Source organism: Numenius arquata, chromosome 1, assembly GCF_964106895.1.
Source record: "Numenius arquata chromosome 1, bNumArq3.hap1.1, whole genome shotgun sequence".
Taxonomy (NCBI): Eukaryota; Metazoa; Chordata; class Aves; order Charadriiformes; family Scolopacidae; genus Numenius; species Numenius arquata.
In genome coordinates this window covers 5,300,326-5,312,361 of record NC_133576.1, presented here as the reverse complement: position 1 = coordinate 5,312,361, position 12,036 = coordinate 5,300,326, and the positions used below count along the sequence as shown (strand labels likewise).

Below are 12,036 nucleotides of genomic sequence, written 5' to 3'. Positions count from 1 at the left end.
GATTCTGTGAAATTTGTGTCATCCCTGATGACAGGTACAATCACTGTCCTCCGCTAAATGGGTTGAGTCTGTCACACGGTTAAAGTGAGGGGTGTTGTTTCAACCAGGGACCTCCTGGTAGACCAGGAGTCCTCAGCGCTGATTCCCTGAGGCCACTTCATCGTGAGTGGTGACCTCTTTCCTCTGGGGGTAACTAGATGGGAGAGGTTTGGAAAAACAGTGATAAGAGGAGGCAGTGGGCTAAAACTGGTCATCGTGTGTCCATTCCTGCCCTTCTCTCAGCAGCCGCTGTGGGCATGCGCTGGGTCCCAAGTGAGGGGACAGGGGACCACTTTCCACCGTGACAAGGTGTGGTTGCAAGGATGTGTTCCAACCACTCAGACATACCAGTCTGAAGAGCCGTCGTAGAGGAGCAACTGGGGCTGTTGAGCACGGATACAGCAAGTCAAAGCAACTGAGCTTCAGGTGTGTGCTTGAGGGCTTGGAGCAGATCTGTTAACCGAGCTCTCTGAATATATGGTGTGTCTTACAGCGTGTAAAACAGCTTAAACCATCTGACTTGGCTTAAGCGTATACGGTGCTAGCGGCTATCGCCGGAGTCCTGCCTGGAATTTACAGGTCTGGCTGAAGAGAAAGTTGGGCTGTGAATTATAAAGGCTACCTTCGTCACTCAATGGCAGGAATAGCACTGCAGTTCCTGTCATTGTCATCACACTGGAGCCCTGTTTGGGTACTTACTGTGTTTAATTGCATGGCTGAGGTACTTAATGTTTCTCCTGGGGTCACTCATAACACATTTATTTTTAGGATTCGGGGAAATTAGGGACACTAGCAGTCTGTTGTGTTTCTCTCCCAAGGCAGGAGTTTTCCAGACGATGATGGTAATAACAGCGGTGGCTCGGTCGCAGAGCAACTTGGCTAAGCCGATGAAATTACCGCTGGCAACTGTGGTGGAGCTTAATGCTTGCAAATGAATGATCTCCACTGAAAATATACTACAGGGGTAGGTGGAGGCCACGAGTTCCCTGGGTTTGGATAACTTGGAGGATATGCGTATAGTCTATTGGGAAATCCCTGGCAGCGCCTGTTGGCTTTCAACCCTGTAAATAAAGAATTTTCTGATTAAAATGCTCAGCGTTTGGGTGTAGAACTGTGGTGGCCACGTGTCCTCCTTGGTATACAGCTATGAATCATGCCATTTCATGACAAACTTGTTGCTTTGAGGAGCTCCTTTGTACCTGTCTGGTAGTTCCAGTAGGGCGTCTAACATGCTTCTCGGTTGCTTTTAGGAAAGAAAACGTGCTGAAAGGCCTGTGGTAACCGTCAGCCTAACGCACCTCCCTCTGCTTGTTGTTTTTAAACAGATGGACCTCTCTGTGGAAACTCTTTATAGCTTCATGCAGGAGCGCCAGAAGAAGTATGCCAAGTATGCGGAGCAGATCCAGAAGGTCAACGAGATGTCTGCCATCCTCCGCCGTATACAGATGGGCATCGACCAGACGATCCCGCTGATGGAGCGGCTGAACAGCATGCTGCCAGAGAGCGAGAGGCTGGAGCCCTTCAGCATGAAACCCGACCGGGAGCTAAAGTCCTAGTTGATCCGGCAGGCTCCCCCTCCTCACCTTCCACGCTCCAGCCTTCAGCACAGACACGCTTCCAAGGGGCTGGGCTGGCAGATGTTTGAAGCAGACGGCAGCGCTGCCTGACTCTCTGCCAGGGCATCGGGGGAAGAGCAGCGTCAGCTGCCAGATCTGCGCAGCCAGGAATCCAGGAGCTCCCTGGTCCCGTCGTCTCCCGTCGTCTGGAGAAGATGATTTACCGTTCTTTCATCTCCCTCCTCTTGCCCTCCTGTCTCCTTTGCCGCTACCGCCTGTGCAGAGACATTTGTTTCATTGCTGGGACTAGACTGGGGTTCACAGAGGAGGAGTTTTCTTTCGCGTGATTTTTTTTTTTTTTTTCTTTTTTACTTCTAGTAGAAAAATTCAAAGGGATACAGGGTGTGACAAACCCTCTAACATGGTTTCTGTGCCACTGGGGTGTAGACGATTAGATGGCTGGCAGGTATTTTGGAGATCCCCTGGCCTTAGAGATATGTGTGTTTTATAGGTGAAAGTGCGGGAGCCAGGAACTGGCTTATTAAAATCTGCCTATTATCGTAATTAACATGGTTTGCATGGCAGGGTTTTGGCATTTCCTCCTCGAGGCTCCTGTTTTTATGCGCTCACTAATTTCTGAGGCTGTAAAGGAATAACTGTTCCAGATACATATGTACGTTGATGTTAAGCAAGCCGTAATGTTCCTCTCCCCCTGGCCCTGGCAATGTCCCCATGCCCCAGCTGGTGGCATTTCATGTCCTTCACCTTGCACAGTGATTCTGACAGGCACTGACACCGACCTGTTCACTTTGCATCCCGAAGCTGGACATGAGGTGTCTTTTTTTTTTTTTTCTTTTTATTGAGACACTCCGGTTATCTTAGTGCTGTCTTTTTCTACCAGAGGGGTAAAGTTGTTTCTTTACTTTCAAGCCTATGGATTTGGAGGGGGGAGATAAGAGAAGTCCTTTTAGGTCTTCTCCTTGGCTTAGCTGCCGTCATGCCGAGAGCTTGCCTGAGCCCCGTGTTTTGTGACTGAAACCACGTGGCCCTTTGGGACCGTGCTCAGCGAGCTGCTCCAAAGGCAAGAGGATGCTTTTGCCTTCTCCCAAGCCGAGGGTTCTGCTGGAAGGCAGGTAGCGTGTCCATGCTGCCCGGGCGTTGGGCTGGCCCGTAGGAGATGGGTCGGTTGCCAAGTCTGCCACTGGTCTGCAGGCGATTTGCAGCACCTCTCTGAGCTTTGGTTTCTCCCCGTATAAAACAAGAGGATATTCTACACGGTGGTGTAAAAAATATTTACAGACCTAGAAATAAGGTTTAACAGCCTGTGTCGCCATTGCGTGGCAGCTCTTGTCTGCAGCTGAAAGGGTGTGAAACCAGAAGCGAGGAGTTTGCTGGGTCAAGGGTAGGCTTGTGTGTGTTTATGTTGGTCCCAGGGTGCTGTTGCTGGCGAGGAGGCTGAAGTGTGTGCCCATGAACCCCAAGGGTTTTTGTCCATCAGGCGTGCAGTTCCGGTGGTGAGGACAGCTGTGTTTGAGGGAGTCAGTGTGACAGCTCATCTGCCAGTACACCACAGGGCTAGGGGTCTTGCCAAAGGTGACTTGCTTCAATACATCTTAGTACTTAAGAGTACTTAATCGGCAAAAGGTGGTCTCTAAGCATTTGAGAGTAAGAGTGTGGTAGGGTTTTGATGGTATTAATTGCTGCCTGGTGGCAGGAAGCCACAGGCCATTCTCTTGTTGCATTCCCAAAGGCCATGTAGCCTAAATTTTGTGACACAGGCTGCGGCTGACTTAGATCTGGACCTGAACTGTAGCGCTGATTGGACCCCAGGGCCCGCTGAACACTGTCTGAAAGCAGAGTCCCATAGAAATGAAGCCCCCTGGAGTGATGCTCTGGGAAGAGCGATTGACCGCTTGAGAGACAGTGAGGAACTCGGCAGATTTGCTAGTAAAGGCAGCAGCGTGGGCCTGGTTGTCTACTGCTTCCACCCCAGGGTTGTTACGTAGTTGTATATACGTGGGTGTATACTGTATGTTGCATGGGATATAAGATCAGGCTTCCATCCTTGCTCACGCGTCCTGCAGTATTTTACACTCGGTTTGTTAAAAGCTTACGTGAGACGTAACAACCCATGAAAACCTGCTTGCCGTGGCCATGCCCATGAGGGTCCTCGTCGTTCATCGCTGAGTATGTCTCTGCCTCCCGTCATCAGACACACCAGAATATTCAGCAGCTTTAAATAGCGGCTGCAGGCGTTTTTGTCCTCCTCATCCAGATGATGCTGTCTGGAAGCTTAGAATGTGCGACATTCAGCCGTCTGCCAGACGGGATCATGGATATCCCACACCCTGGCGTGCTGGAAGCCTATACCGGTGGGAAAATCCTGATACTGGATCTTGAGGCAGGGGTTAGGCTGCAGATGCTCTCTTCTGTAAAGCTTCTGGACGTTTTGCCTCACGCTATTAAGTATCAGATCAAAGCACTGCTCCTTGCAGCGCTAATGAGGGCAAGCGAGTGAGTATATTCCTATCTGAAAGCTGCAGGAGCAAGGGCTGCAAATCAGTTCCATCCTTATTTGCCATAAAACACCTAGACATTGGGCTGATAATGGGAGAAAATGCTTGTTCCAGTGAACACGTAGGCCTTAAAGCTTATGAATGTGCTGCTGGGCCTCCCAGCTAGAGCTTTCTGAGCAGCAAGGGTAAGTTGTGAAAAACGTTAACAGCTTAACTAGAAAGAAATCAGAGCTGAAACGTGAAGGCCGACCTCTTCCAAAGCACACAGGTCACCACCTTCATTCCACGGGTGATAGTCTCGTGTATGGGTACTGTAAGATAGCGTGCACCCTCTAACTGTTCTCAAACGATGGTTTACAGTTTGATTTAAAACTTTGTCACTGGCTTCATTAACTGTAAGTCTTTGGACCTCTCGCTGAGGGGAAGACATTTCCTGCCACGTCTTCTTGAGCTGCTGTTTGTTGCTTGGCTGCTCCTCGTTCGCTTTGCTCTGCGCTCTGCTTTCAGCTTCATCTTGGATGCAGGTGATGCTCAAGGTGAGACTGTTGCTTTACTCCCTTTTCCCACTGTGTAGCAGAAGATTTGAGATGTGACTGGAATTACCTTTCTGCTTATGAATTTCCTTTTCCAAGCCAAACGCTGTTGGAGAAGGCCTCAGGTATCTCTTACGAATGTACTAGCCATTACTTCTGCCACCAAAATTAGTGCTATGAACAGGGAATAATCTGGTGTGCTCCGCTGGAAACAAACATTTCTGCCCTTTTCTGCTTTCTGAGGTGGTGTGTGGTCTGGGGTGCAGGCTAAGCTTCTTGATAGACAATCTTCTGAAAAGCTGGAGAACAGGGCGAGCTTCTGGGGCTGTGGTTCCCTGCTGACCTGAGCTGCTCTGGTTCTTCCCCTGACTGCTGTTGCGACCTCCCCTTTGTGCTGCCGCTGGTGCTTGTTGCATCCTACACTGGTCAGCGTGCTGTATGTGCAGAAGAGGTTTGCTTTGTTGTTTCTGTTTTATTTTGTAATTTAATACAGGGTGCTAAAGTGCCAACCTACCTGCAGGGCAATTTCTGTGAAGATCCAGTGAAGGGGACAGAAGAGAGTTGTGATTTTTTTTTTAATAAATATGTATTTTAAATTAAATATATTTAAATATATTTAAATATTTAAAGTGTATTTTCCCCTCTTCTAAGCTTTTACACAGAAAGAGTAGAAATAACATGTTTTTCACAGGTCCGCTCGTTGCATGAGCCAGCCCCCTTCTCTCTCTCAGACCGTGTGCCAGTGATTTCCTGAGGTACTATTGTAACATCCCTCCTCTTCCCGAGCTGCCAGGGTGTATTTTAATACTCGTGGCTGAGTGCTCCTTGGTTTCTGGGTTATTATCCTGTTTGCAGAACTGCTCTGCTTTCACCTCCCTACATGCTACGTGTCCCACAGCCTCCTCCAGCATTAAAACGTTTGGTATCGCTCTTTTCCAAGTGTGTTGTTTCTCCGTTTGCCTTGCGTATTCCTCATTTACAGGGCACCACTTCGCGCTGCGATGTGTATGGGCACTACACACGCTTCAGCGCGGGAAGTCGTATCTTAGCTTTCCTGCTTTGTACGCAGTTGGAGTCAACTCACTTTCCTGCCATGGAAATGGCCGGTTCCAGCTGCCTTGGGGTTGCCTGCCCTGGAACTGTAAGGAAACGTGTGTCCTGGAATGAAAATAGATGCTGGGGTTTGGGGGATCCTGTCCCTATTCAGGTTGGCACTGATGTCCAGTTTCACTGAATTTCACTGAATTTCCACTGAATTTTTAGAGATGGAAGAGACCATAATGATCATCTAGTCCAACTCCCCTGCTGAAGCAGGATTGCCCAGAGCATGTCAGAGCATGTTACTCAGGACTGCATCCAGGCGGGTCTGGAAAATCTCCAAAGAAGGGGACTCCACACACTCCCTGGGCAGCCTGTTCCAGGGCTCTGGCACCCTCACTGTGAAGAAGTTTCTCCTCATATTTGAGTGGAACCTCCTGTGTTCCAGCTTGTGCCCGTTGCCCCTCGTCCTCTCACTGGCAACCACTGAAAAGAGTCTGGCTCCCTCCTCCTTCAGCCCACCCTTCAGATACTTATAAGCATTGATAAGGTCTCCCTTAAATGAATTTAAATCAATGTAATCAATTTAAATCAATCAGTTTAAATCAGTGATGTGCACAGGGATGCTTGTGACTCGCCAGCAATGGGGTGGGACTGTGGTTCAGCTGGCTGCCTACCTGTTCTGTGCTGGTAACCTCTTGGAGGTAAAGAAGAGGGTCTGGGTTTGATGGACTCAACTTCGATGCACAAAGCACTTGTGGGGTGAGACACCCTCTACCTGTTCTATTAAAGCAGCTGCACCTTGCGTGCACCCAATGGCTTTCTTAAGATTCAGCGGTAAGACTAAACATGAGCAGAAAAGTGGGGGGAGAGGGAACAAAATTAAAAATACGTCTCTTCCTCTCAAAAAGAGCCATGTCCTGACAGGTCCTTTACATCGGTTCTTTGCCGGATTGCAGAAGGAACTAGACGTGGGCATCCTTGGGCAACTTGGCTTTCAGGGTGGCCCCTGCTGATCCTTCACACGTCACTGAATGGGTCAGTTTGCTCTTTTAGCCAAACCAGCGTCTTTACAGCCCTCTTGCAGTACTTCCCTGGAGGTTCTTGGTTTGCTTTCAGCTGCCATATTTAGATTTTAACTTTAACGTGAGCCTGCACGGGACAGCCTGATCCTTGGAAAGGTGACACAAAGAATAGCTCACCCAGTGGTCCCCAAGGCAGGTCTGAGGCAGTGATGGGTGTCCTCAGGGAGAGGAGATGGGGATGTGTGATGGGGAGAAGAGAGGAGCATTCAAAGGGCAATTCTTAATATCAGCTGCCTAAAATAACGCTTTTGTCTTTTTAAAAGCTCTGTATTTTAACAGACGACCTCATGGGGAAGCTGTGGAGGTAATGAAATAGGAAGACCTACCGTAAGACCATAACACGACCACAGAAATAAATGAGGATGGCTGTAGATTTTGTCAATACCTTGCTGGGGGTGCTACCCGTGTGGCATTCAAATGAAGCATTTGATTCTGTTCTCTTAACTCTGATGCAGGCCAAACTACCGCGAAGCACAGCAGTACTGCAGGCTCCATAGACTGGCACAGGGATTGTTAAAGAGCAAGCAAACCAGCTTTCCGCAAGCGGATAGCAAGATTTTATTAAAAAAAGCAAGAGGCAGCTGCTGTAAGAGCTGATTGCTGAGGGAAATCCAGCTCTGAGAACATCCTGTGATGCAGCCCTTTCCTGCAGGAAACAGGTTAGTCTAACAAACTTAGGAAATCGGTCATTTAGAGAATAAGTAGATGTACCTGCAGCAGCATGTGGTTCTCCTGGCATTGGGAAAGGAAAGTGTTAATGGACTGTCACCTAGGGTGACAGGGGGGCTAAACGAAGGGAGAGGTAAATGTATAGGGGTTGGGTGTGTGTGTGTGTCTGTGTGTTTCTTGTTTTTAAAGTGATCTGATGCCCCTGCCTCATCACTGCCTGTATCACTCTTTGTACAGCAGTGGTGCTTGGTGAGGGTCCCTGTAAACAGCAGCTGAAGTCCCCATCTCAAAGTAAGCATTCCCTTCCAGGAGGGCAGTTCCCAAAATGTCTGGTTTACAGCATTTTATATGCTAGGAGAGCTGCCCCCTTCCAGAGGCTAGAAATATCTCCCTTTCCTTTACTATTTATAGTGGCTCTCATTAATATTCTCGAAGTGTAGAATATCCGAAGGCGTCGCTGCAGAAACGCTTCAGTTTGCCTCAGAGCAACCTTTTGGCCCCAAGGGCCAAGAATTTCTCTGTCGGCGTGGTTCAAAGGGAAAAGCCAGTTGCCAGGCTGTACTCATACGTTATGAACACTCTTCTTCTACCCGAATCCCCAGCTGTGGTTTTCTGTGTATAATACAATAGTGGTGTTGCGTTATAACGCTATAATGTCTAAAATTACTAGGCTAACTCTACTTTTCTCAGAAACTTTAAGAACAAATACAGGCTAGGTAGGTGTTCGGTGAGAGGCTATGGCTAATTAAAATGTCTAGGTAGGCAAGTCTGATTAAATCTCGCTAATTTCAGATTTGAAAAGGGGCAGTAAAAGCCTTATTAGGACTCCTGTGCTCTCCCCAGGAGAAGCGCCTGGCCACCGTTCTGGGCTTTTGAAACCACCACTTCCTCACAGAAATAAATGTAAAACTTGGGCTGTGAGTCAGAGAGTAATGAGCAGCCAGCTGATGAACATATAGTTAGTAAAAACAGCAGCTCACATAATTACCACATTCCTACTCTGTCTCTTGCTCCCACAGACCCCCAGCCCCCTGGAAAGCCCCCTGGGGGGAGGTCTGCCCTGTTTTCAGTCCACTTCACTGTAGGTATTTAACTGGGACGGTTACATCAAGAGCCTAGTGACCTCAAGGACTGGGTAATCCCAGTAATGCCAGTCAATGAAATGAAAATTAAATGTTGATGACATGCGTGAGACATTTCAGTTGCCTCTTGGGTTTTTAACTAGAGATGGAGTTGGACTGTGTGTTCCCGGAGCTGTCTCATGGCAGGGGCAAGAGCAAAGGGATGGAGGAACAAGAGCAGAGCAAATCCTGCAAAGCAGGTGAAAGGAGGAGTGGGGAAAACTAGAGTGCGTGCTTCAAAAACCAGACCTGAAAGGGAACAAACAGAGCTAGTTTGACCTACTAGGAACAGAACTCGACTTTGGAGTAGGTTGAGGGAAGCTGGAGGAGGTAAATCTTAAGAGATTGTCGAGACAATCTGTTTAGCAGGATAACAAGCTGATGCCGTTTAGGTCTAGTATCGTGCACGGTTCTTGTTTTACCGTGCAGTGGCTAAAAGCTTTGCACGTAAGAGCGGGTATGTCGTCTTTGTAGAAAGTACAGAAGCTCACGCGGGTTCTTACCTGGGCTCTGGCTGATGGTCCAGTCTCCTCTAGAGAGACTCTCAGGAATCTAAAGATTCTGCATTTCCTTTTCTGGCATTATGTTTTGAAATGCTCTTAAAAAATGCTTGTGTTACTGCACCTGAATTTGAAGATGCCGTGACGCAAACTTGTAGGCTTTGCCATCTAAGGGTATAACCGCAACGGTCATATTCTACTGCAGGATTTAATTTTAATCTATGCTATGTTTGTATAAGCTATTCTCCGAAGGAGCAATGAGGGGCGTACCCCCCCCTCAGCAATCAGAAGTCGCTCTGAATGCTTCAGGACTGGCAGAATCAGTCAAAACAAGTATTCAAACAAGTAATTAAATTCTTCTTCAAATAAGAAGAAGGGGGGTTCTAATTGACAAGCGGCTGAATATGAGCCGGCAGTGTGCCCAGGTGGCCAAGAAAGCCAACGGCATCCTGGCTTGTATTAGAAATAGCGTGACCAGCAGAAGTAGGGAGGTGATTGTCCCCCTGTACTCAGCACTGGTGAGGCCACACCTGGAGTGTTGTGTCCAGTTTTGGGCACCTCAATACAAGAGAGATATCGAGGTGCTGGAGCGAGTGCAGAGGAGGGCAACGAAGCTGGTGAAGGGCCTGGAGAATAAATCACATGAAGAGCGGTTGAAGGAGCTGGGACTGTTTAGTTTGAGGAAGAGGAGGCTGAGGGGAGACCTCATCACTCTCTACAACTACTTGAAAGGACACTGTAGAGAGGTTGGTGCTGGTCTCTTCTCACAGGTAGTTAATGACAGAACGAGAGGGAATGGCTTCAAGCTCCAACAGGGTAGGTTTAGACTGAACATTAGGGAAGAATTTTTCACAGAAAGAGTGGTCGGGCATTGGAATAGGCTGCCCAGGGAGGGGGTTGAGTCACCATCCCTGGATGTGTTTAAGAGCTGTTTAGATGTGGTGTTGGGGGATACGGTATAGGGGAGAACTTTGTAGAGTAGGGTAGATGGTTGGACTCTATGATCCCAAGGGTCTCTTCCAACCTTAGAATCATAGAATCGTCTAGAAGTATGGGAGGCAAGGAAAAAAATAAGGGGTTCATACGAGGGTAACTCAATCAATTTGAAAATACTCGCTTCAGAAAGACTAGCACAGCTGCCTTGGGAACAGTTCACCCACGACAGCATTAGACACTGGAAGCTGTTAATGCAGAGAAGTGCCACTGCTGCTCTTCAAGGGAGCAGAAGAGATGGGGTAAACAGGAACAGGTAAGAGGCTGAAGCTGTTACCCGCGCTGTAAAATCACCGCTGCTCGCGGTGAGCGGTCCAAAGTTACCCAATCTCTGTCATTCCTGAACAGGCACGTATCCACAGGGAAGGTTGTGTATGATAAGAACAAGCCTCCTGCTAGTCCTGGGTGCTGGGGAGCAGGGCATACTGCAGGCAGGTACCGCGCGCTCCACAGCCAGAGGCACACAGGCTCCTTCCTTAGCCATTCTATATAAACAGGTACCATTTCTGATTTTATTTCATCATAACATACAGGTAATGCTCATGACACAACAAGATGAGAAACTCACATCTCTCTGAACCATTTAAACAGCTTGCCATACACCAAAGAACATTATATTCATATTGAACATGTACACATTTCCCCCCCCCCGCCTCTCGCATCATCCACTTTGCTTTCCAAACTTCTACAAACCACTTCCAGCATCGTTCAGGTACAGGACACTAGTTCAGACAGGAGACAGGGCACCACCCTGCGCAGGACATGGGGTTAAGGCTTCCTCCTACAGGAACCCGTCCCCTAAACCAAGCTTTGATTCATTCATGGCATATTGAAAATCACAAGGAGCCAGAAGACCAGATTTCAGTTCCTTCGAAGGCGATTAACCAAATGAAACCCAAACATACGTATTTGTATGTATAGAGCGAAGGAGAGAACACACACGTGTGAAGGAGCACAACAGACAGGAAGATTCTGTTTCTGCCTCAGGGATTGATTTGTGTTAACCCCCATTAACTGATCTGAATCGAAGACACGGGCTTTTACTGAAATCTGGCTGAGAGGAGCACTGCTAAATCGTTTACATACATATATACACACAGAGAGTGTGTATATACGCTGAAAATAGCTGTAATGTAATCGCTTTCACTCGATATGTAAACAGAGACAAGTGGCAGTACGTTTAATGAACAGCCAAGACCTGACATGCTTTCCAGCGTGCTGTCAGCCTAGCCCTTGCCGAGACTACCCCTTCTTCCAGCATCTCACACACACACAGCGTCAACACAGTCTCTGGGTTCAGTTACTCCTGGTGCTGCCTCTCTCTCTCTCTCTCTGTGCCTTTTTGCACTTTTTTTAGGATCAAGTTAATCAATGCTGTAGCTTTCAGTGCTATTTTAAAACAGTCCACTGTAGGAAATTAAAGTCACATCCTAGCCACAAAAAACAAAGTGACGAAATCTTCTCCGCTTTTCAATATAGTAAAACCTGAGATTTGAGTCACAAACTAGCTAAACTTACAGAAAAAAAAAAACAAAGAAAAAAACAACAACAACAACAAAAAAACCAACCCCAAAACATAACCCAAGCTGCTGACTTGAATTAGGGCTTCAGTTTGCTGCTGACAAATATTTTTTTTAAAGCTGTTGGCCAGGGGTGAGTATTTGTTACGTGCGATTTATGATTTTCAGCTGCCTACACAGAAATGGGACAAAACAATATAGTTTCTCCCCCCCCCAATACGCATGTTCTGAGGGGTCCTGAGGAAGACCGAGACGATGAGTGTGCAGCTCCGATGGGAGCAGGAAGGATGAAGCTGGAGGCTGCGCCTCCGGAACCCACCCCTCGCTGACCGCACACCTCCCGCAGCAACGTGCGCACACATAAACCAGGTAGGGCAGGAATGGCGAGCTGCAGGGCAAGCAGCTGGTTTGCCTTCCTTCGTTTTTAGTGGCCAGCCCAGCCCAAACCACGACAGAAGGGCCTCGT

At 48.0% G+C, this 12,036-nt stretch overlaps 1 protein-coding gene across 1 annotated transcript in view; it reads left to right on the top strand.

The window, feature by feature from the left end:
* BORCS5 (BLOC-1 related complex subunit 5) overlaps positions 1–1,595 on the top strand; it is an 81,219-nt gene extending 79,624 nt beyond the window's left edge. The window contains exon 4 of the mRNA XM_074155464.1: positions 1,365–1,595. Coding sequence (XP_074011565.1) covers positions 1,365–1,595 — 231 coding nt within the window. The remainder of the gene's footprint in view (positions 1–1,364) is intronic.
* Positions 1,596–12,036: the final 10,441 nt, after the last annotated feature.